This window comes from Oncorhynchus gorbuscha, linkage group LG18 (genome assembly GCF_021184085.1).
Source record: "Oncorhynchus gorbuscha isolate QuinsamMale2020 ecotype Even-year linkage group LG18, OgorEven_v1.0, whole genome shotgun sequence".
Taxonomy (NCBI): Eukaryota; Metazoa; Chordata; class Actinopteri; order Salmoniformes; family Salmonidae; genus Oncorhynchus; species Oncorhynchus gorbuscha.
Window position 1 is genome coordinate 6,959,129 of NC_060190.1, and position 24,925 is coordinate 6,984,053.

At 46.2% G+C, this 24,925-nt stretch overlaps 2 protein-coding genes and 1 long non-coding RNA gene across 4 annotated transcripts; all 3 read left to right on the forward strand.

The window, feature by feature from the left end:
* The first annotated feature begins 1,331 nt into the window (after window positions 1-1,331).
* LOC124003193 (autotransporter adhesin BpaC-like) lies at window positions 1,332-24,569 on the forward strand. The gene is made up of 4 exons (XM_046311268.1): window positions 1,332-1,337; window positions 1,608-2,467; window positions 2,768-3,990; window positions 24,064-24,569. The coding sequence occupies exons 1-4, from the start codon at window positions 1,332-1,334 to the stop codon at window positions 24,567-24,569; spliced, it is 2,595 nt and encodes an 864-aa protein (XP_046167224.1).
* On the forward strand, window positions 14,672-16,844 carry LOC124003547 (bromodomain-containing protein DDB_G0280777-like). Of its 2 annotated transcripts, XM_046311891.1 has the most exons (4): window positions 14,672-14,800; window positions 14,895-14,947; window positions 15,038-15,816; window positions 15,910-16,844. In XM_046311891.1, exons 1-4 carry the CDS (start codon window positions 14,772-14,774, stop codon window positions 16,786-16,788), a joined length of 1,740 nt encoding a protein of 579 aa, XP_046167847.1. In that variant the 5' UTR covers window positions 14,672-14,771; the 3' UTR covers window positions 16,789-16,844. The 2 variants fall into 2 exon arrangements, with proteins under 2 accessions (XP_046167847.1, XP_046167845.1); XM_046311889.1 differs by having other exon boundaries at window positions 14,682-14,800; window positions 15,038-16,844.
* Window positions 16,963-17,804, forward strand: LOC124003549. Its single transcript, XR_006833250.1, has 3 exons — window positions 16,963-17,380; window positions 17,461-17,495; window positions 17,576-17,804. It is a non-coding gene; the product is annotated as an uncharacterized LOC124003549 (long non-coding RNA).
* Window positions 24,570-24,925: the final 356 nt, after the last annotated feature.

Here is a 24,925-nt window from a genome sequence, read left to right on the forward strand (position 1 = left end):
GACTGTACGTTTGTTTATCCCATGTGTATCTGTGTGGTTGTTTTTGTCTCACTGCTTTGCTTTATCTTGGCCAGGTCGCAGTTGTAAATGAGAACTTGTTCTCAACTGGCCTAACTGGTTAAATAATGGTGAAATAAATAAAAAATAAGAACAAGTCAATTTTTCTAAACCAATTATTGTTGGTGAGATCATCTAACTACATAGTATGAGAACTCAGACCTTAAATGGATCCATTTAAGTTCCAATGATGAAGCCGGCAAGGCACTAGCAGGGACGCTTAGCTAGCATAATGTGTCACATGGAACTCATTTCACAAACATTGACACAAATGAGCACAATTGTCTGCTGTAGTCGACTGCCTGTTTGGCCAAAGACTCATGACACGGGATGAAATTGTATATGCATTCTTTGTGAGACACAGAGTAGGTGAACGGATGATCTCCGCATGTCTGGTTCCCACCATGAAGCATGGAGGACTAGGTGTGATGGTGTGGGGGTGCTTTGCTGGTGACATGGTCTGTGATTTATTTAGAATTCAAGGTATAATGGCTACCACACTATTCTGTAGCTATACACTATCCCATCTGGTTTGCGCTTAGTGGGACTCTCGTTTGTTTTTCAATAGGACAAATGACCCAACACATCGCAAGGTTGTGTAAGGTCTATTTGGCCAAGAAGGAGAGTGATGGAGGGCTGCATCAGATGACCTGGCCTCCACAATCACCCGACCTCAACCCAATTGAGATGGTTTGGCATGAGTTGGACCATAGAGTGAAGGAAAAGCAGCCAACAAGTGCTCAGCACATGTTCGAACTCCTTCAAGACTGTTGAAAAAGCATTTCAGATGAAGCTGGTTGAGAGAATGCCAAGAGTGTGCAAAGCTGTCATCAAGGCAAAGTGAGGCTACTTTGAAAAATCTTAAATATATTTTTGCACAACACACTTCTACCGGACGACTGAGGGTGCACCTGCAAAAGCCCCTGGCAGGATCTTAGTTAGCATGAAATAAAGGTGCACTTGATTAAGCTCACCCAGTGCACTGGGTAGGTAGAGTTCACTCTTTGAAACCATTGGATTTGCCCATGAATGCGCAAACCCTTCAGCACACCAGCTGAATGAAATCAAGCGCACCTAATCTCAATTGGGAAATTGGACCAATGGAAATTATGTTCAGTGGCTTGCAGATGTACCTAATTAACCAGCCAGATTAGAAGGGTCTATGATTCCTTTGTAAGGCGCAGCAAAAAAGACAATCAGATACAATATCAGGGATCTTCTGGTAAGGCTTCTGGCTACCATTAGTTCTGAATACTGAGGATTTGAGGAGAAAAATGGCTGTGAGTTTTGAAATGTCTTTGAGGTAAGTTGTATGGCTCTAGTTTGATTCCCTTGTCTTCCATGTTTTAAAGGTATTTAACTGACTAGGATGTTTTTGTTTTTTTTAGAATTTATTGGATTTGTTGCCTGCTAATTGGAGGGATAACCTGTTATCCTCCAAATAAAGGTGTGTTGTTCTGCACATATAATTCAGTAAAAGTAACAGTGTATAAATAGCAGAACTTCAAATGATGGCATTTTACAATTTGAAACTTTCTTTTCTTTCGTAGGTAATTATAGATATATTCCCCAAAATCAATTCAAAGGAATTGCACAATGCAGCGGTAGCTGCCGGATCCCGTGCCTCGGCAGGTGTAGCTACCGGATCCCGTGCCTCGGCAGGTGAAGCTACCGGATCCCGTGCCTCGGCAGGTGAAGCTACCGGATCCCGTGCCTCGGCAGGTGAAGCTACCGGATCCCGTGCCTCGGCAGGTGAAGCAGCCACCCGTAATGACACTGCAAGCGTCACGACTGGCCCAAATACCTTAGGTGGAGCAACCGGATCCCGTGCCTCAGAAGCAGTCACCCACAATGCCTCAGCAAGCGCCACGACTGGCCCAAATGCCTTAGGTCAAGCAGCTGGCTATAGTGCATCGGCAGCGGAAGCAACTGGCCACAGTGCCATGCCAGCGGCCACCCATAATGCCTCGGAAGCGGCCACCCACAATGCTTCATCAAGCGTAACGACTGGCCCAAATACCTTAGCTGAAGCAACTGACCACAATGCTTCATCAAGCGCCACGACTGGCCCAAATGCCTTAGGTGAAGCAACTGTCCATGGTTCCTCTGTAGTGGAAGCAACTGGACACAGTGCCATGCCAGCGGCCACCCATAATGCATCGGAAGCGGCCACCCACAATGCTTCATCAAGCGTAACGACTGGCCCAAATACCTTAACTGAAGCAACTGACCACAATGCTTCATCAAGCGCCACGACTGGCCCAAATGCCTTAGGTGAAGCAACTGTCCATGGTGCCTCTGTAGTGGAAGCAACTGGACACAGTGCCATGCCAGCGGCCACCCATAATGCATCGGAAGCGGCCACCCACAATGCTTCATCAAGCGTAACGACTGGCCCAAATACCTTAGCTGAAGCAACTGGCCACAATGCTTCATCAAATGCCACGACTGGCCCAAATGCCTTAGGTGAAGCAACTGGCTACAATGCTTCATCAAGCGCCACGACTGGCCCAAATGCCTTAGGTCAAGCAGCTGGCTATAGTGCAGCGGAAGCAACTGGCCACAGTGCCATGCCAGCGGCCACCCATAATGCATCGGAAGCGGCCACCCACAATGCTTCATCAAGCGTAACGACTGGCCCAAATACCTTAGCTGAAGCAACTGGCCACAATGCTTCATCAAGCTCCACGACTGGCCCAAATGCCTTAGGTGAAGCTACTGTCCATGGTGCCTCTGTAGTGGAACCAACTGGCCACAGTGCCATGCAAGCGGCCACCCATAATGCTTCATCAAGCTCCACGACTGGCCCAAATGCCTTAGGTGAAGCAACTGTCCATGGTGCCTCTGTAGTGGAAGCAACTGGACACAGTGCCATGCCAGCGGCCACCCATAATGCCTCGGAAGCGGCCACCCACAATGCTTCATCAAGCGTAACGACTGGCCCAAATACCTTAGCTGAAGCAACTGGCCACAATGCTTCATCAAGCTCCACGACTGGCCCAAATGCCTTAGGTGAAGCAACTGTCCATGGTGCCTCTATATTGGAACCAACTGGCCACAGTGCCATGCAAGCGGCCACCCATAATGCGTCAGCAAGCGTCACGACTGGCCCAAATACCTTAGGTAAGTCAAGTCGGTACCTCATCAAATCTGGTTCAAATGCCTCGGCGGAAGCCACAGGCGCCCTTGCCTCGGCGGAAGCCACAGGCGCCCTTGCCTCGGCGGAAGCCACAGGCGCCCTTGCCTCGGCGGAAGCCACAGGCGCCCTTGCCTCGGCGGAAGCCACAGGCGCCCTTGCCTCGGCGGAAGCCACAGGCGCCCTTGCCTCGGCGGAAGCCACAGGCGCCCTTGCCTCGGCGGAAGCCACAGGCGCCCTTGCCTCGGCGGAAGCCACAGGCGCCCTTGCCTCGGCGGAAGCCACAGGCGCCCTTGCCTCGGCGGAAGCCACAGGCGCCCTTGCCTCGGCGGAAGCCACAGGCGCCCTTGCCTCGGCGGAAGCCACAGGCGCCCTTGCCTCGGCGGAAGCCACAGGCGCCCTTGCCTCGGCGGAAGCCACAGGCGCCCTTGCCTCGGCGGAAGCCACAGGCGCTGCCTCGGCGGAAGCCACAGGCGCCCTTGCCTCGGCGGAAGCCACAGGCGCCCTTGCCTCGGCGGAAGCCACAGGCGCCCTTGCCTCGGCGGAAGCCACAGGCGCCCTTGCCTCGGCGGAAGCCACAGGCGCCCTTGCCTCGGCGGAAGCCACAGGCGCCCTTGCCTCGGCGGAAGCCACAGGCGCCCTTGCCTCGGCGGAAGCCACAGGCGCCCTTGCCTCGGCGGAAGCCACAGGCGCCCTTGCCTCGGCGGAAGCCACAGGCGCCCTTGCCTCGGCGGAAGCCACAGGCGCCCTTGCCTCGGCGGAAGCCACAGGCGCCCTTGCCTCGGCGGAAGCCACAGGCCTTGAACAGGAGGGCCAACTCCTCAAGCAACATGGATTTTAGCAGCAGTGGTGTTTCTCAGGATTTTGGGTCTGATGGTGACAATGAAAGCACCCAATGTCTCAGCTCCAGCAGCGTTCAAAGCAGCATCGTTGAATAGTCAGTTCTCATCCCAATATATTTACAAATCTGTGTATGAGAATGGCAAAACTGTCTACTCCCAAACCTGCCACACCACTGGGGAGGTTATACCATCTTGATAGCGGAGATACTCTCAAGGACTGTAGTGACGTTGGCATCTCTGAACCAAGCATATCCCCACCTGCTAAAAACTCACAACCTGCTAAAGGAGCCCTGCCACAAGGGAAGTCTACTGGGATGTAATGTGCAACTTTTACACTCACCTGCACTTTGCGTTCTGATTTAGAAATCATTTGTACTAATCATCTATCAACAGAATTGCAATGGTAGATTCATCCTTTAGATGACAAATCCAAGTTGTTGCTGACACTTTCTTTAAGCTTCCACTGTATGCTTTTGCGTCGGCCATGGAGATGCTGCTGCTCATGCGACCCTGCATTACTTGTAAAACAATAAAATATTGTACCTTTAAGTGCTTTCTTGTGTTTTGAAATACTGTGTGTTTAATGTCTACCTTTGGCTAGCTGGTTGAGAACTGTGTTGGTTGCCAGTGCAATTTGTAGTAAGAGGGAATGTTCCTATTCTTTTGGATTTGAAATATAGAATTTATTTTTTTATCTTCGCTGCTCGTTGAAAAATCCCAAGATTGGCTCTACGTAGAAGCCACTGACCATCAATATCCCGTTCGGGATACTGAAGTATTTATTTTGTGTTGACATGTAAAGATCTAATTCTGTTTTACAAAAACCTGAGAACGCTTGTACCCCGGAGATGGGCTACAGTGCCATGTAACCCTCAATTCTGTTTTTGTGGTGAAACGGAGCCTGCGCATTCATCTCATGGTTGTCTGACTCTGTCAAATTCATTTAAAGTGGGCTACTTGCTCAGTTTGATCCACCATAACTGAGCTTAACGGCTACTTTCACCCCTAATTTAGACAAGTTTCTGCTTACTTCCCTTAGGTAGGCCATTTGTCAACTATATTTTAATACATGCAGCTTCTCTTCTGTCATAACTTGTTGCCCCAGAAGACTAAAGTAGTGCTCACATGTCTTACGTTGATAGAATAAATGCATTAGTAATCTAAAAAGGTAAAATGATTTAAGGACCAGGTAGCATGCTAGAACACAATGGAAACATTGGTCCTGTGCCAACTGTCATTTTGACAGATTTTAAGGAAATGGAATGCTGAGAATGCTAACTTCAGTTAGTCTTGGGTGTGTATTGAGTGTGATTGAAATGCTGTCTGCTTGCAAAAGTGTCAAATATGACACATTACATATGCATTTTCCCCGAGAGGCTGATAGAAATATTTATCCACTCCTGTTCCCAAGACAATTTAAAGATTCATTTTGATCATTTCACTGCAACTGAAGTTAATATAAACTCTGCAAAAAAAGAAACGTCCTCTCACTGTCAACTGTTTATTTCCAGCAAACTTTAACGTGTATATATTTGTATGAACATAAGATTCTACAACTGAGACAAACTGAACAAGTTCCACAGACAGACATGACTAACATAAATGGAATTGTGTCCCTGAACAAAGGGAGAGTCAAAATCAAAAGTAATAGTATCTGGTGTGGCCACCTGCTGCATTAAGTACTGTCGTGCATCTCATGGACTGCACCAGATTTGCCCGTCTTGCTGTGAGATGTTACCCCATTCTTCCACCAAGGCACCTGCCAGTTCCTGGAGATTTCTAGGGGGGAATTACCCTAGCCCTCACCCTCCGATCCAACTGGTCCCAGATGTGCTCAATCGGATTGGGATCTGGGCTTTTTTTGCCTGCCATGACAGAACACTGACATTCCTGTCTTGCAAAAAATCACACAGATAACGAGCAGTATGACTGGTGGCATTGTCATGCTGGAGGGTCATGTCAGGATGAGCCTGCAGGAAGGGTACCTCTTAAGGGAGGATGTCTTCCCTGTAACACACAGTATTGAGATTGCCTGCAGTGACAAGCTCAGTCCGACGATGCTGGGACACACCGCCCCAGACCATGACGGACCCTCCACCTCCAAATCGATCCCGCTCCAGAGTACAGGCCTCGGTGTAACACTCATTCCTTCAACGATGAATGCGAATCCGACCATCACCCCTGGTGAGACACAATCGTGACTCGTCAGTGAAGAGCACTATTTGCCAGTCCTGTCTGGTCCATCGACGCTGGGATTGTGCCCATAGGCAACGTTGTTGCCGGTGATGTCTGGTGAGGACCTGCCTTACAACAGGCCTACAAGCCCTCAGTCCAGCCTCAGCCTATTGCGGACAGTCTGAGCACTGATGGAGGGATTGTGCGTTCCTGGTGTTTATTTAAAAAAAAATATTTCACCTTTATTTAACCAGGTAAGCTAGTTGAGAACAAGTTCTCATTTACAACTGCGACCTGGCCAAGATAAAGCAAAGCAGTGCGACACAAACAACACAGAGTTACACATGGAACAAACAAGCGTACAGTCAATAACACAATAGTAAAAAAATAAAGTCTATATACAGTGTGTGCAAATGGCGTGGGGAGGTAAGGCAATAAATAGGCCATAGTAGCGAAGTAATTACAGTTCAGCACATTAACACTGGAGTAATAGATGAGCAGATGGTGATGTGAAAGTAGAAATACTGGTGTGCAAAAGAGCAGAAAATAAAATAAAAACAGTATGGGGATGCGTTTGGTAGATTGGGTGGGCTATTTACAATTGGGCTATGTACACCTGCAGCGATCGGTTAGCTGCTCAGATAGCTGATGTTTAAAGTTAGTGAGGAAAAATAAGTCTCCATCGTCAGTGATTTTTGCAATTCGTTCCAGTCATTGGCAGCAGAGAACTGGAAGGAAAGGCGGCCAAATGAGGTGTGGGCTTTGAGGATAATCAGTGAGATATACCTGTTGGAACGTGTGCTACGGGTGGGTGTTGTTCTCGTGACCATTGAGCTGAGATAAGGCGGAGCATAGACATCTAGATGGCCTGGAGCTAGAGGGTCTGGCGACGAATGTGTAGCGGGGGCCAGCCGACTGGAGCATACAGGTCGCAGTGGTGGGTGGTATAAGGGGCTTTAGTGACAAAACGGATGGCACTGTGATAGACTGCATTCCGTTTGCTGAGTAGAGTATTGGAAGCTATTTTGTAAATGACATCGCTGAAGTCGAGGATCGGTAGCATAGTCAGTTTTACGAGGGTATGTTTGGCGACGTGAGTGAAGGAGGCTTTGTTTGCGAAATGGGAAGCCAATTCTAGATTTAATTTTGGATTGTAGATCCAAAACTCTGGAAGGAGAGTTCTGGAAGGATATAGTTTACAGCCTAGCCAGAAACCTAGGTATTTGTAGTTGTCCACATATTCTAAGTCAGACCCGTCCAGAGTAGTGATGCTAGTCTGGGCGGGCGGGTGCGTGTCTTAATGATCGGTTGAAAAGCATTCATTTGGTTTTACTAGCATTTAAGAGCAGTTGGAGGCCATAGAAAGAGTGTTGTATGGCATTGAAGCTCGTTTGGAGGTTAGTTAACACAGTTTCCAAAGAAGGGTGAGATGTATACAGAATGGTGTTGTCTGCGTAGAGGTGGATCAGGGAATCACCCGCAAAGAGCACATCGTTGATATATACAGAGAAAAGAGTCGGCCCGAGAATTGAACCCTGTGGTACCCCCATAGAGACTGCCAGAGGTCCGGACAACAGGCCCTCCGATTTGACACACTGATTTCACACACTTTGTCGACACACTTTGTCTGAGAAGTAGTTGGTGAACCAGGTGAGGCATTCATTTGAGAAACCAAGGCTGTTGAGTCTGCCGATAAGGATACGGTGATTGACAGAGTCGAAAGCCTTGGCCAGGTCGATGAAGACGGCTGCACAGTACTGTCTTTTCTCGATGTCGGTAGTGTCGTGGAGGATCGTTACAAAATATAACACTTACAAGAACATGTGAATTCAATATAGGCTTTTAATACAAACATATCAGAAGCCTAGATGGTCCGCGGAACACACACTTTTCCAGAGCACTGGCTCTGATATATACACATACAACATATGAGTCCATCCCACATGCAAATGAAGTTAGTTCCCTCAGTCCATCTGCCACCATTATCTTTCAATCTGTACTTCCTGCTTGTTCACGCCCAATAACACCCATATCTGCTTTCATTCAAGTTATAATGGTGACAGGACCTCTTCATGTCCCAAAAATAATACATGCCCATCTTATCCTATGGGCCCCTTATGTTTGGCTTGTCCTTATTAGGACTAGTAGACTATGTGTCTCTTCTCTTCATGTCCTAAAAATATATGCCCTATGTCTATAGTCCATCAGCTGGTCATTTGGCTGACCCCCTCCTTTGTATGTCCCTCTGACCTTGGTATTTCCAGCTGTCTTATGCTCTCATGGCCTTACTTTGGCTTCCTGTCCTATACAATAGACAATGCATTTTACCAGAATGGCAAATGCACTCTAAGTGTATATTTCTCTTGTGGTACAGTATTATGTTTCTCCCTATATGTACATCTTGCTCCCACAAATCGAATGCTAATTTAGCACCAAAAACTACACTAAAAGGACATATAGGGTGGAGGCCAATACCAACAGTTGACAAAAACATTAACAAAAATAAAGCTTACAAATCACAGGTTGAACAGACTGGTAATAGGGGTTGCAACAAGGGCGGCGGATAATTTTAGAGGCTCCAGATTGTCTAGGCCAGCTGATTTGTACGGGTCCAGATTTTGTAGCTCTTTCAGAACATCTGCTATCTGGAATTGGGTGAAGGAGAAGCTGGGGAGGCTTGGGCAAGTAGCTGCGGCAAGTAGCTGTGTAACTCTGCAGTTGTTGCTATCCTGTACCTATCCCGCAGGTGTGATCTTCAGATGTGCCGATCCTGTGCAGGTGTTGTTACATGTGGTTTGTCACTGCAAGGACGATCAGCTGTCTGTCCTGTCTCCCTGTAGTGCGGTCTTAGGCGTCTCACAGTACGGACATGGCAATTTATCACCCTGACCCCATCTGCAGTCCTCATGCCTCCTTGCAGCAGGCCTAAGGTACATTCATCCAGATGACCAGGGACCCTGGCCATCAGAGTCAGTAGAAAGGCCTCTTTTAGTGTCCTAAGTTTTCATAACTGTGACCTTATTTGCCTACTGTCTGTAAGCTGTTAGTGTCTTAATGACCGTTCAAGAGGTGCATGTTCATTAATTGTTTATGGTTCATTGAACAAGCATGTGTTTAAACCCTTTACAATGAAGATCTGTGAAGTTATTTTGATTTTTACAAATGATCTTTGAAAGACAGGGTCTTGAAAAAGGGACGTTTATTTTTTTGCTGAGTTTATTACATGTCAAATCAAATCAAATTTTATTTGTCACATACACATGGTTAGCAGATGTTAATGCGAGTGGAGCGAAATGCTTGTGCTTCTAGTTCCGACAATGCAGTAATAACCAACAAGTAATCTAGCTAACAATTCCAAAACTACTACCTTATAGACACAAGTGTAAGGGGATAAGAATATGTACATAAAGATATATGAGTGAGTGATGGCACAGAGCAGCATAGGCAAGATACAGTAGATGGTATTGAGTGCAGTATATACATATGAGATGAGTATGTAAACAAAGTGGCATAGTTAAAGTGGCTAGTGATACATGTATTACATAAAGATGCAGTAGATGATATAGAGTACAGTATATACATATACACATGAGATGAATAATGTAGGGTATGTAAACATTATATTAGGTAGCATTGTTTAAAGTGGCTAGTGATATATTTTACATCATTTCCCATCAATTCCCATTATTATAGTGGCTGGAGTTGAGTCAGTGTGTTGGCAGCAGCCACTCAATGTTAGTGCTGGCGGTTTAACAGTCTGATGGCCTTGAGATAGAAGCTGTTTTTCAGTCTCTGGAGTGGGTCTAGGGTTGCTGGGATAATGGTGTTGATGTGAGCCATGACCTGCCTTTCAAAGCACTTCATAGCTACAGACCTGAGTGCTATGGGTCGGTAGTCATTTTGGCAGGTTACCTTAGTGTTCTTGAGCACAGGGACTATGGTGGTCTGCTTAAAACATGTTGGTATTACAGACTCAGACAGGGAGAGGTTAAAAATGTCAGTGAAGACACTTGCCAGTTGGTCAGCACCTGCTCGCAGTACACGTCCAGGTAATTCGTCAAGCCCTGCGGTCTTGTGAATGTTGACCTCTTTAAAGGTCTTTCTCACATCGGCTGCGGAGAGCGTGATCACACAGTCTTCCTGATCAGCTTTTGCTTTCATGCATGCTTCAGTGTTATTTGCCTCGAAGCGAGCATAGAAGTAGTTTTGCACGTCTGGTAGGCTCGTGTCACTGGGCAGCTCTCTGCTGTGCTTCCCTTTGTAGTCTGTAAAGGTTCGCAAGCCCTGCCACATCCGACGAGTGTCAGAGCCGGTGTAGTACGATCAATCTTAGTCCTGTATTGCTTGTTTGATGGTTCGTCGGAGGGCATAGCGGGATTTCTTATAAGCTTCCGGGTTAGCGTCCCGCTCTTTGAAAGCGGCACCTCTAGCTTTTTGCTCAGTGCAAATGTTGCCTGTAATCCATGGCTTCTGGTTGGGGTATGTACGTACGGTCACTGTGGGGACGACGTCATTGATGCACTTATTGATGAAGCCAATGACTGATGTGGTGTACTCCTCAATGTCATCGGAGGAATCCCGGAATATATTCCAGTCTGTGCTAGCAAAACAGTCCTGTAGCTTAGCTGCTGCTTCATCTGACCACTTTTTTATTGATCAAGTCACTGGTGTTTCCTGCTTAAATTATTGCTTGTAAGCAGGAATCGGGAAGATTCAATTATGGTCAGATTTGCCAAATGGAGGGTGAGGGAGAGCTTTGTATGCGTCTCTGTGTGTGGAGTAAAGGCGGTCCAGAGTTTTTTTCCCTCTCTGGTTGCACATTTAACATGCTGATAGAAATTTGGTAAGATGTATTCAAGTTTCCATACATTCAAGTCCCCGGCTACTAGGAGCACCGTCTCCCGGTGAGCGTTTTCCTGTTTGCTTATGGCAGAATACAGTTCATTCAATGCGGTCTTAGTGCCAGCCTCAGTCTGTGGTGTAATGTAGACATCTACAAAAAATACAGATGAAAACTCTCTAGGTAGATAGTGTGGTCTACAGCTTATCATGAGATATTCTACCTCAAGCTGGCAATAGCTTGAGAATTCCTTAGATATCGTGCACCAGCTGTTATTTACAAAAATACAAAAATACATGAGGTGAGGTGAAAACAAACCTGAGTTCATATAGCTTTGGTTTTCTTTCAAATGCCTTTGAGGGATGATTGAGCCTGCCCGGAGTGACAGATAAACTCTCAATTAAGAGCAGGTTAAAAAGTATTTGAAAGAAACAAATACATTTTGAACCCATGTCTATGGAGCAGTATACGTTTAAGTGGCTTTGATAATATATAGAAAGCAGCAGTGAACTATACTGAGTTGCCTCTATATACTCTATCTACATTGCTTCTCAAATACTTTTTTCTTCATTTTAGGAGGTGAAGCAGGCACTAGTACCTGATCCTAAAACTGAGTTGAAAAACAAAGAAATAAATGAATGTAAATAATAATTGTGTCTGTTTTGGAGTCCGTATTGATTTCTGCCTGAATCTGATGTAGGCTATGTGTGTGCTCTGGTGGGCATGGTGTGTCTTTATGTGAGGACTGCCATCTGCAAGTTGACAACAGCTCAGTGGCTACTCACCACTGAGATTTTGGATCTGATGGTTACAATCGCAACTGATTGACCTCAGTAGACTAATAGGGCCTGGAGGGTCTAACAGAGAAAGAAGAATTGGAATCTGTCTTCAGAAAAAATAACAGTTGAGGATTTCAAACGCAAAGAAACAACAAATACAATGGAATGTGATACAGTATAATACAATATATATCTGTGTATTTTCATGCAAATGCTACATTTAAGTGCAGACCTGTATTCAAAAACATGTGTATTTCAGTATCTGAGTTATAATATCTGGGTTATAATACAAATGGTATTATTTGACAGTATTTTCAAATACTTATGTAATACATTAGAGTGAAAAATAGTGTGTGATTTTGAGTTTTTCAAACACTTTCCAAGTGTATTTCCAAATACATAACATTTAACTACTTATCTTTTCAAATAAAAGATCAGAATACTTACTTTGAATGTATGTGAAATTAATAGAAATATTTTATATAGTATTTGAACCCGGTCTGATTTAAGTGACATACATTTGCCTTCCAGTTACAGGGGAGTTAGTGCAGATTTCTAGACATTAAGGGCCGTACAATAAAGTACAGAAGGATTGGAGCACTCGGGGTGAATATAAAAGACCAGAATAAAGAACAGATTGTCTGCCTGCTGTGCTGAAAGAAACAGGAGAAGAAAAGGACATTGGAATTTTCAAGGCACAGACTTTGAATCAAGTATAATTATCAGAGATGGAATGCAAGCGGAAACATCAGTCGGAATAGGAAAAACACTTTGGCAGATTTAAGGGGCTGGAGATATATGCATAGCTATCTAAACAGTTGCATTCGAGTTTATGTGTTTGTGGATGTGTACTGCAATCAAAGTTGAGACAACATTGGAAAAAAAAGCTTCCACAAAGGAGGGTAGACGGTCAGAGGATGAGGAGATGGGTTGTTGTCATGTGTTTTATTTCATCCACATGAGGGAGACATTTTATGGAGATAGTGGGCACCTTCGAGCTGATCACTATTGTCAAGTCGGTGACAATTGTTGGTCACCGCCTTTCAAAGTGTTTTGCGTTCTGGGGATAAGACATTTACCACGTGAGTTGAATTTACCACGTGTTGAATACCCTAAATTATGTTAATAATGAATGATATGATTTGATCTTTGATTATGAATTTGATTGGATACATGGTATTTGTTTCCTTTGTGATGCAGCACAGACTACTCAGTAAATATACCACTTTATGGTAAAAGGAATTCCTGCCTCAGTCTCATCCATTCCTCTGTCACCTGACACGTGACCACCTGTTCACCTTCACTGTCAGTCATCCTACCTGTCCAGCTACCCACACAGATTCCACCCACACATCTTTCAATGTTGACTGCATGAACTTTACAAAAATCTGCAGAATCTCCAAGTTTCTGCAATTGCTCTTCACCAACTTCATCCTGCAGCCATCACCTGTCATGTGGGGTCTCCATTGTCACCCAATCATTATTGTTTTTGTTTAACCCACGCGAACAAGAACATTACATTTACATTTACATTTAAGTCATTTAGCAGACGCTCTTATCCAGAGCGACTTACAAATTGGTGCATTCACCTTACGACATCCAGTGGAACAGCCACTTTACAATAGTGCATCTAAATCTTTTAAGGGGGGTAGAAGGATTACTTTATCCTATCCTAGGTGACTGAAACAGGACTGAAACAGGAACCAATTTGATTGAGGCCCTCTCTCATTTATTGATTGTATAATGTAACATAAATTATTTCAGTTTGTGAGTGGGTGTTGGAGACATGTTTTTTTGATATTATAAAGGAAACCTTTTATAAACAATGGCAACACTGCCATGGTGATCTGAGCCTTGCTGTTGGAAAACGACAGTATCCGAGTTTCGGTTGTAGCAGATGCACTTCTCCTGATTTTACTTCTTGACTTTGGTCTACAGTCAGTTGCTTTGGCCTTACCACTCAAACGAGCCCTACTATATGTTTTCCTCTGAAAAAATAGACTCAGATCATCAAAGCAAATGTGTGTGCAGTGTTTACATAATGTGAGTGTTTAATTGGCATCTGTCTGAATTCAGAATTTGTCCAAGATGTGGCACTATGTGCAACTGAAACATGTTAACCATCTACTGTTTCTATGCTGGATGAAACACACGGTTTAAAAGAAGGCATGTGTAAAATAATGGTGCCTAACTGCTCATTTAGCCTCTAATCTTCAAATGAACCAAGTGAATTTTGTACAAGCAATAATTTAAACTGATCAATGAAGTGCCAAGACAAAATGTGTTTCCTACTTTAGAGCAGGGGTGTCAAACTCATTCCATGGAGGGCCTAGTGTCTATAGGTTTTTGTCTAAGACCTAGACAACTACCGTAGGTGAGGGGAGTAATTAGTGGCCTTAATTCAGCAATCAAGTACAAGGAAGGAGCAAAAACCTACAGACACTCGGCCCTCCGTGTAATGAGTTTGAAGCGTGCTTTAGAGTTAGGTCTGTCAAACCTGTCAGGAACTCAATTAGAGAATCAACCACACCTGAGTAAATATCCTGAATTCCAAATCAAATCCTAGCCCCTACACCTACCACTTAGTCACTTATGTGCATTTGAAACAATCAGATCGGTCATAGCAATATGGTAATTGCATCACCTTGCATTCTGATAGGCTGGATGCAATTGTTGCCATATTGCTTATACCTATTCAATAATTTCTGATGCACAGAAGTGTTTAGGCCAGGGTGTAGGTTTTAGGGGTCAATTTGGAATTAGGAATCAAATGTAGTTCAGGGGCTTACAGCTGTCCTTAATTAGCCAATGACATTAGAAGGGTCTGGGATTTGTTTAAAAGGAGCAACCAAAAAAGCCTTCCAGATACAGCATAAGGGATATTATGCTAGGGCTTATACCAGCCATTAGTTCTGATTCCTGAGGAGCTTTTGAGGCGCAAAATGGCCGTGATGATTGGAATCGCTTTCAGGTAGGTTTTTAAAAGTATTGCTCTAATTTGTTTGCCCTTGTCCTTCAAGTGTTACAGGTAGCTGTGTTTATAACAGACTTTCTTTCTTTTAAAGAGTTTCTTGGCTTTGTAGCCTGCTAATTGGCGGGATAACCTGTTCTACATCAAGTGAGTTTCTACACATTAATTTCAAGTAACAGTTGTGGTATCAACAACTTCAGAGGCTGGCATTTTACTTTTTTTCTTTATCTAACGTAGGTGATGGGTATCCTGCACCAGGTTCTGATGCTACATGGCTCTATACAGGCCCACTTAGGTCTAAAGGATATGGTAATTACAACTCTCCAACGGCTCAATTGCAAGCGCAGCTGACCGAAGAGCAACGGAAACATCTGGCAGCCATCCTGCAAAAGCAACTGGCCCCAATGTCCCAGGCACCTCAGAAAATGTGGTATCCAACTCAAATGCCCCAGCAGGAAAAGCAACCGGCCGCCATGACCCAACAGCAGACGCTACCGGCCAGTTATCCTAAGCAGCCTCAAGCAATGTTGTATCCAGCTCAAATACCCCAGAAGCAACCAGTTACTGGACTTCAGCATCAGAAGGAGCAGGCCTCCATACCCCAGCTACCTCAGCAAGTGTGGTATCCAGTTATAATGCCTCAGCAGCAAAAGCAACCAGCTACTAGTCCTCAGCAGCAGACGGAACTGACCACCATGCCCCAGAAGCAACCGGCTCCAATGACTATACCGCAGAAACAACCAACAGCTATGCCCCAGAAAGCATGGTATCCAGCTCAAATGCAGCAAAAGCAACCGGCCACCATGCACCAGCAAGTGTGGCATCCAGCTCAATTTCCCCAGCAGCAAAAGCAACCGGCTACTGAACCTCAGCAGCAGAAGGAACCGGCCTCACTAACCCAGCAACCTCAGCAAGTGTTGCATCCAGCTCAAATGCTGCTGAAGCAACTGACTGCCATGCCCCAGCAAGTGTTGTATCCAGCTAAGCCCCAGAAGCAACTGGCCGCTGATCCTCAGGAGCAGATTGAACTGACCGCCATGCCCCAGCAACCTCAGCAAGTGTGGTATCCAGCTCAAATGCCCCAGAAGCAACCAACCGCTGAACCTCAGTGGCATCCAGCCAAATTTCCCCAGGAGCAACCCGTCCCTATGCGTCAACTGCAGAAGGAACTGACCGCCATTCCACCACAACTGTGGCAATCCGCTCAAATTCCCCAGCAGCATAAGCAACCGGCTGCCAAGCTTCAGAAAGTGTGGCAACTGGCCCCCATTCCCCAGCAGCCTCATGACGTGTGGTATCCAGCTAAAATGGTCCAGAAGCAACAAGCAGCTGCAACTCTGCAGCAGAAGGAACTGACCACCATGCCTCAAGAGTGTCATCCAGCTCAATTTCCCCAGCAGCAGAAGCAACCAGCCCTAATGCTTTTACCGCAGAAGGAACTGACCGCCATACATCAGCAACCTCAGCAAGTGTGGTATCCAGCTAAAATGCCCCAGAACCAACCAACCACTGAACCCCAGCAGCAGAAGGAACTGGCCACCATGCCCCAGCAGCAGAAACAACTGGCCACCATGCTGCAGAAGCAACCAGCCCCAATGCCTCAACCGCAGAAGCAACAGGCCACCATGCCCCCGCAAGTTTGGCATCCAGCTCAAATGCCTCAGCAGCAAAAGGAAACAGCTACTGAACCTCCGCAGCAAATTGAACCGACCGCCATGCCCCAGCCACCTCAGCAATTGTGGCATCCAGTTCAATTTCTACAGGAGCAGAAGCAACCATTCACTATGCATCTACCGCAGAAGGAACTGACCCCCAATCCACCACAACTGTGGCAATCCGCTCAAATGCCCCAGCAACATAAGCAACCGGCTGCCATGCTTCAGCAAGTGTGGCATCGGGCACAGAAGCAACCGGCCCCTATGCCCCAGCATAGTCTCTGCGGTGACCGCCATGCCGCATACGCATCAGAAAGTATGGCATCCAGCTGAATTTCCCCAGCAGCAGAAGCAACCGGCCTCCACGCCTCTACCGCAGGAGCAACCTGAACCGCACCGCCGCCACCACCCCAGCAAGTGTGGTATCCAGCTCAAATGTCACGGCAGCAACCGGCCTCCACGCCTCTGGCAACTGACCAGCCTCAGCAAAGTGGCAACCAGCTTACCCAGAAGCAACCGGCTGCTGAACCGCAGCAGAACGAACCGGCCATCATACCCCAGCAAGTGGGGTATCCAGCTCAAATGTCCCAGCAGCGGAAGCAACACACTGCCATGCCACAGCACCAGCTGACCCCCATGCCTCAGCAATTATGGCATGTAGCACAAATGCCCCAGAAGCAACTGGCCCCAATGTCTCAGCAGAATCACTACGAAAGCACTGAAGATGGTGCCTCTAGTAGCACTCAGGCCAGCATCGTTGAACAGTCGGGTGTCATCCCAATCTATTCCTACAGTTCCAAATCGCACTACGAGAATGGCAGGACTGTATTCTCCCTAACCCGCTACACTCCTAGGGAGGCTATGCCTGTTGATAGTGGAAATGCTCCCAAGGACAGTTTTGTTCACTAGTGAAGGATTCTGCAAGGTAATGGTTCACTTTGACCTGCTCTGAACTTTGCTCTCTGAATTTGAAGTCCTTTGTACTAACCATATGTCTTTCAACAGGAAAATGTAATGGATTCATCCTCTAGAAGCTAATGGTGAGATTTGTTTTTGACATTGGTTACTTAACATTCTGTGTTGCTGACACTGCATTTCTTTCTGCTTTTGTTTCAACCAGGAAGTGTCTGGTGCTCTTGCTACTCCAGCGTGAGGGAGTCCATGAACAGTTCTACTTTCAAAAATGCCTGGTGTCTTTGAAATAATGGTTCTCGTGTCCATTGCTTGCTAATTGAGAACAGGTGGTGTGCAGTCTGTAGTAAAAATGACTGCTCAGTTCATTCTTTGGTTTTCTAATCTTTTACCTTTGCTACTTGTTGTTCAAAATAAAAGCTTGGGGTGAGTTGTCAGACTTTCTTCATATGTTCTTACTTTAGATGTAGGCATGCATTGTATACAGTGAGACTGTCTTCAACCTCAGCAAGCTAGCATATAGGGAATGGTTTTTATATGGTCAAACCATGGCTCATTTAGCTACTAGAATTGAGTGACCATTTGGTTTCAAACATGCATTTGGCCTTATACTATAGCCCATACCACAAATGGCAAAGAGTCAAATCAGTTTAGGAGTGAGTTCCATATCTAGCTGACTCAAATGTTATTTTGGATGCTTCAACCCCTGTTGGCACATCTACCTCCATACTTCTGTTTGTATGGGTTACCCGTCTTACAATTGTGGGGTCATAGAGGGAAACGTAACTATGTTCGGGAGTCAATTTCCCATAATGGTCAGTTTGTAGGCCAAACCGTTCTGAAGCTACAGATGTTTTTGAGACTGCATTTTTGGGGTGTATGACCAACACCACTGTAGCTCGGCCCCTGTCCACCGCAGATGCGTAAGGGCCATTGAGACGCAGCCCATTCAATGTTCTAGCTTCAACTGGATTTTGATGGGTCTTTTACCTTGACTGCCTCAATACTCTTCACCTGTAGCCCATTCCTACTAGTCCATTTATTGTACCACAGGCTCCTATGGAATGGATTCAGTGAATTTGATTTTTACAATGCCTGGAACGCTTTAACCGATCAAGTAACAAATATATTATGTACAGTCTTTAAACATGCACATTTTCTTAACCAATTAGCAATCGAACTGCGTAGTATGAGAATTAGGCCCTTAAATGGATCCATTAAGTTCCAAAGAGGAAGCTGGTAGGCACTAACATGATAGTTTAGCTAGCATAAGATGTCACCCAGGACTTTTGGACAACTTGACATATTTGCCTGTTGTAGTTGACTGTTTGGCCATACTCATGAACATGAATGAAATTCTATATGCATTGAATTTTCTACAAGTTACACTTTGCTGTTGGACAATCTCTGGTCTAGTGTACGTCAACAGACAACTTCATTTAATTTGTCACAGTATGGAATTTGTGGACACGATCTCTGTGTGTGCAACCTTTGTGCACAACACATTTCTACCGGACCCCTGAGGTTGCCCCTGCAAAAGCCCCTGGCAGGAACTTCATTAGCCTGCATTAAAAAGTGCACTTGATTAAGCTCACCCAGTGCAATGGATAGTTAGATTTCCCTCTATAAAACCATTGAATTGGTCCACGATCCTCTAGACCCAAATTGCTACAGACAAATCTATCCTACCCTGCGTATCTAAGGTCTTTGAAAGCCAAGTCAGAAAACAGATTACCGACCATTTTGAATCCCACGTACCTTCTCCGCTATGCAATCTGTTTTCAGAGCTGGTCATGGGTGCACCTCAGCCATGTTCACTACGCGCTGTGGTTGGTTTCCTCTTCCAGGTTTTACAGGTAGCTGTGTTTTAACTGACTAGGATAAAAAACATGTTTAATACTCCTTGGATTTGTTGCCTGTTAATTGGAGGGATAACCTGCTATCCTCCACCTAAAGGTGTGTTTGTATAGCACAAAGTAATTCAGTTAAAATAGCACTTTGTATAGTGCCAATAACTTTATTAATGGAAAAGTTTTGTAGTCTATCCATTATCTTGGTGATGGCACATATTTAAACCTTTATGTATGTTGGCACAACTACCTCCATACTTCCATTAGTTAGTATGGGTTACCTTCAGATGAGTATGTGAAACTTGTTGGGGTCGTAGAGCAAAACGGAACCATGTTTGTGAGTCTCCCCTTTCCATAGTGGTCATAATAGTTTGTAGGCCAAACCGTTCAGACGCCACAGACGCTTTCGTGAGAAGATGGAGTTCAGTTATGTCACATGGTCTGACAAACTCAGCTGTACCTCGGCCTCGTACACCAGATGCGGAAGGGTGACATGGGCAGGCGGATAAAGTGGATTAAGATGCAGCCCATGCAAAAACCTGATATTTCTAGCTTAAATGTATAGATTTTTGTGGTCGTTTCCTATATTGATTCACATGAGCGTCAATAGGTTTTTAACCTATTGCTCATTCTTCCTGCAAGTGCATTAATCGATCCACAAGGTCTTAAAAAGTGGATTCAGTGTACTTTGATCTTTACAATGCCTGGAACGGTTTAACCTATCAATAAACAAAGATATTTCCAAACAGACAACAGAACGTCAATAAAGCCTCCTTCACTCATGTTGCCAAACACCCTCGTAAAACTGACTATCCTACCGATCCTTGACTTCAGTGATGTCATTTACAAAATAGCCTCCAACACTCTACTCAGACTGCATCCAATTTGCTATCACAGTGCCATCCGTTTTGTCACCAAAGGCTCATATACTACAAACCACTGCGACCTGTATGCTCTAGTTGGCTGGTCCTCGCTACATATTCGTCGCCAAACCCACTGGCTCCAGGTCATCTATAAGTCTTTGCTAGGTATAGCTCCGCCTTATCTCAACTCACTGGTCACCATAGCAACACCCAACCCTAGCACGCGCTCCAGCAGGTATATTTCACTGGTCATCCCCAAAGCCAACACCTCCTTTGGCCACCTTTCCTTCCAGTTCTCTGCTGCCAATGACTGGAACGATTTGCAAAAATCACTGAAATTGGAGACTTATGTCTCCCTCACTAACTTTAAGCATCGGCTGTCAGAGCAGCTTACCGATCGCTGCAGCTGTACACAGCCCATCTGTAAATAGCCCATCCAACCAACTACCTACCTCATCTCCATGTTTGTTTTTGTTTATCTGGTATTTTGCACACCAGTATTTCAACTTGCACATCCTCATCTGCACATATATCACCCCAGTGTAAATTGCTAAATTGTAATTACTTTGTCACTATTGGCCTATTTATTGCCGTACTTCCTTACTTCATTTGCACACACTGTATAAAGATTTTTCTATTGTGTTATTGACTGTACGTTTGTTTATCCCATGTGTATCTGTGTGGTTGTTTTTGTCTCACTGCTTTGCTTTATCTTGGCCAGGTCGCAGTTGTAAATGAGAACTTGTTCTCAACTGGCCTAACTGGTTAAATAATGGTGAAATAAATAAAAAATAAGAACAAGTCAATTTTTCTAAACCAATTATTGTTGGTGAGATCATCTAACTACATAGTATGAGAACTCAGACCTTAAATGGATCCATTTAAGTTCCAATGATGAAGCCGGCAAGGCACTAGCAGGGACGCTTAGCTAGCATAATGTGTCACATGGAACTCATTTCACAAACATTGACACAAATGAGCACAATTGTCTGCTGTAGTCGACTGCCTGTTTGGCCAAAGACTCATGACACGGGATGAAATTGTATATGCATTCTTTGTGAGACACAGAGTAGGTGAACGGATGATCTCCGCATGTCTGGTTCCCACCATGAAGCATGGAGGACTAGGTGTGTTGGTGTGGGGGTGCTTTGCTGGTGACATGGTCTGTGATTTATTTAGAATTCAAGGTACAATGGCTACCACACTATGCTGTAGCTATACACTATCCCATCTGGTTTGCGCTTAGTGGGACTCTCGTTGGTTTTTCAATAGGACAAATGACCCAACACATCGCAAGGTTGTGTAAGGTCTATTTGGCCAAGAAGGAGAGTGATGGAGGGCTGCATCAGATGACCTGGCCTCCACAATCACCCGACCTCAACCCAATTGAGATGGTTTGGCATGAGTTGGACCATAGAGTGAAGGAAAAGCAGCCAACAAGTGCTCAGCACATGTTCGAACTCCTTCAAGACTGTTGAAAAAGCATTTCAGATGAAGCTGGTTGAGAGAATGCCAAGAGTGTGCAAAGCTGTCATCAAGGCAAAGTGAGGCTACTTTGAAAAATCTTAAATATATTTTTGCACAACACACTTCTACCGGACGACTGAGGGTGCACCTGCAAAAGCCCCTGGCAGGATCTTAGTTAGCATGAAATAAAGGTGCACTTGATTAAGCTCACCCAGTGCACTGGGTAGGTAGAGTTCACTCTTTGAAACCATTGGATTTGCCCATGAATGCGCAAACCCTTCAGCACACCAGCTGAATGAAATCAAGCGCACCTAATCTCAATTGGGAAATTGGACCAATGGAAATTATGTTCAGTGGCTTGCAGATGTACCTAATTAACCAGCCAGATTAGAAGGGTCTATGATTCCTTTGTAAGGCGCAGCAAAAAAGACAATCAGATACAATATCAGGGATCTTCTGGTAAGGCTTCTGGCTACCATTAGTTCTGAATACTGAGGATTTGAGGAGAAAAATGGCTGTGAGTTTTGAAATGTCTTTGAGGTAAGTTGTATGGCTCTAGTTTGATTCCCTTGTCTTCCATGTTTTAAAGGTATTTAACTGACTAGGATGTTTTTGTTTTTTAGAATTTATTGGATTTGTTGCCTGCTAATTGGAGGGATAACCTGTTATCCTCCAAATAAAGGTGTGTTGTTCTGCACATATAATTCAGTAAAAGTAACAGTGTATAAATAGCAGAACTTCAAATGATGGCATTTTACAATTTGAAACTTTCTTTTCTTTCGTAGGTAATTATAGATATATTCCCCAAAATCAATTCAAAGGAATTGGCCACAATGCAGCGGTAGCTGCCGGATCCCGTGCCTCGGCAGGTGTAGCTACCGGATCCCGTGCCTCGGCAGGTGAAGCTACCGGATCCCGTGCCTCGGCAGGTGAAGCTACCGGATCCCGTGCCTCGGCAGGTGAAGCTACCGGATCCCGTGCCTCGGCAGGTGAAGCTACCGGATCCCGTGCCTCGGCAGGTGAAGCTACCGGATCCCGTGCCTCGGCAGGTGAAGCAGCCACCCGTAATGACACTGCAAGCGTCACGACTGGCCCAAATACCTTAGGTGGAGCAACCGGATCCCGTGCCTCAGAAGCAGTCACCCACAATGCCTCAGCAAGCGCCACGACTGGCCCAAATGCCTTAGGTCAAGCAGCTGGCTATAGTGCATCGGCAGCGGAAGCAACTGGCCACAGTGCCATGCCAGCGGCCACCCATAATGCCTCGGAAGCGGCCACCCACAATGCTTCATCAAGCGTAACGACTGGCCCAAATACCTTAGCTGAAGCAACTGACCACAATGCTTCATCAAGCGCCACGACTGGCCCAAATGCCTTAGGTGAAGCAACTGTCCATGGTTCCTCTGTAGTGGAAGCAACTGGACACAGTGCCATGCCAGCGGCCACCCATAATGCATCGGAAGCGGCCACCCACAATGCTTCATCAAGCGTAACGACTGGCCCAAATACCTTACTGAAGCAACTGACCACAATGCTTCATAGTGCACGACTGGCCCAAATGCCTTAGGTGAAGCAAGCTGTAGTGGAAGCACTGGCCACCCACAATGCTTCATCAAGCGTAACGACTGGCCCAAATACCTTAGCTGAAGCAACTGACCACAATGCTTCATCAAGCGCCACGACTGGCCCAAATGCCTTAGGTGAAGCAACTGTCCATGGTGCCTCTGTAGTGGAAGCAACTGGACACAGTGCCATGCCAGCGGCCACCCATAATGCATCGGAAGCGGCCACCCACAATGCTTCATCAAGCGTAACGACTGGCCCAAATACCTTAGCTGAAGCAACTGGCCACAATGCTTCATCAAATGCCACGACTGGCCCAAATACCTTAGCTGAAGCAACTGGCCACAATGCTTCATCAAGCTCCACGACTGGACCAAATGCCTTAGGTGAAGCAACTGTCCATGGTGCCTCTGCAGTGGAAGCAACTGGCCACAGTGCCATGCCAGCGGCCACCCATAATGCCTCGGAAGCGGCCACCCACAATGCTTCATCAAGCGTAACGACTGGCCCAAATACCTTAGCTGAAGCAACTGGCCACAATGCTTCATCAAGCTCCACGACTGGACCAAATGCCTTAGGTGAAGCAACTGTCCATGGTGCCTCTGTAGTGGAACCAACTGGCCACAGTGCCATGCCAGCGGCCACCCATAATGCTTCATCAAGCGTCACGACTGGCCCAAATACCTTAGGTGAAGCAAGTCGGTGCCTCATCAAATGGCCTCGGCGGAACTGGCCCAAATGCCTTAGCTGAAGCAACTGGCCACAATGCCTCGGCAAGCTCCACACTGGCCCAAATGCCTTAGGTGAAGCAACTGTCCATGGTGCCTCAGTGGAACCAACTGGCCACAGTGCCATGCAAGCGGCCACCCATAATGCGTCAGCAAGGCGCCGACTGCCCAAATACCTTAGGTAAGCGGAAGCCACAGGCGCAAATGCCTCGGCGGAAGCCACAGGCGCCCTTGCCTCGGCGGAAGCCACAGGCGCCCTTGCCTCGGCGGAAGCCACAGGCGCCCTTGCCTCGGCGGAAGCCAGCGCCCTTGCCTCGGCGGAAGCCACAGGCGCCCTTGCCTCGGCGGAAGCCACAGGCGCCCTTGCCTCGGCGGAAGCCACAGGCGCCCTTGCCTCGGCGGAAGCCACAGGCGCCCTTGCCTCGGCGGAAGCCACAGGCGCCCTTGCCTCGGCGGGAGCCACAGGCGCCCTGCCTGCCTCAGGCGGCTTGCCTCGGCGGAAGCCACAGGCGCCCTTGCCTCGGCGGAAGCCACAGGCGCCCTTGCCTCGGCGGAAGCCACAGGCGCCCTTGCCTCGGCGGAAGCCACAGGCCTTGAACAGGAGGGCCAACTCCTCAAGCAACATGGATTTTAGCAGCAGTGGTGTTTCTCAGGATTTTGGGTCTGATGGTGACAATGAAAGCACCCAATGTCTCAGCTCCAGCAGCGTTCAAAGCAGCATCGTTGAATAGTCAGTTCTCATCCCAATATATTTACAAATCTGTGTATGAGAATGGCAAAACTGTCTACTCCCAAACCTGCCACACCACTGGGAGGTTATACCATCTTGATAGCGGAGATACTCTCAAGGACTGTAGTGACGTTGGCATCTCTGAACCAAGCATATCCCCACCTGCTAAAAACTCACAACCTGCTAAAGGAGCCCTGCCACAAGGGAAGTCTACTGGGATGTAATGTGCAACTTTTACACTCACCTGCACTTTGCGTTCTGATTTAGAAATCATTTGTACTAATCATCTATCAACAGAATTGCAATGGTAGATTCATCCTTTAGATGACAAATCCAAGTTGTTGCTGACACTTTCTT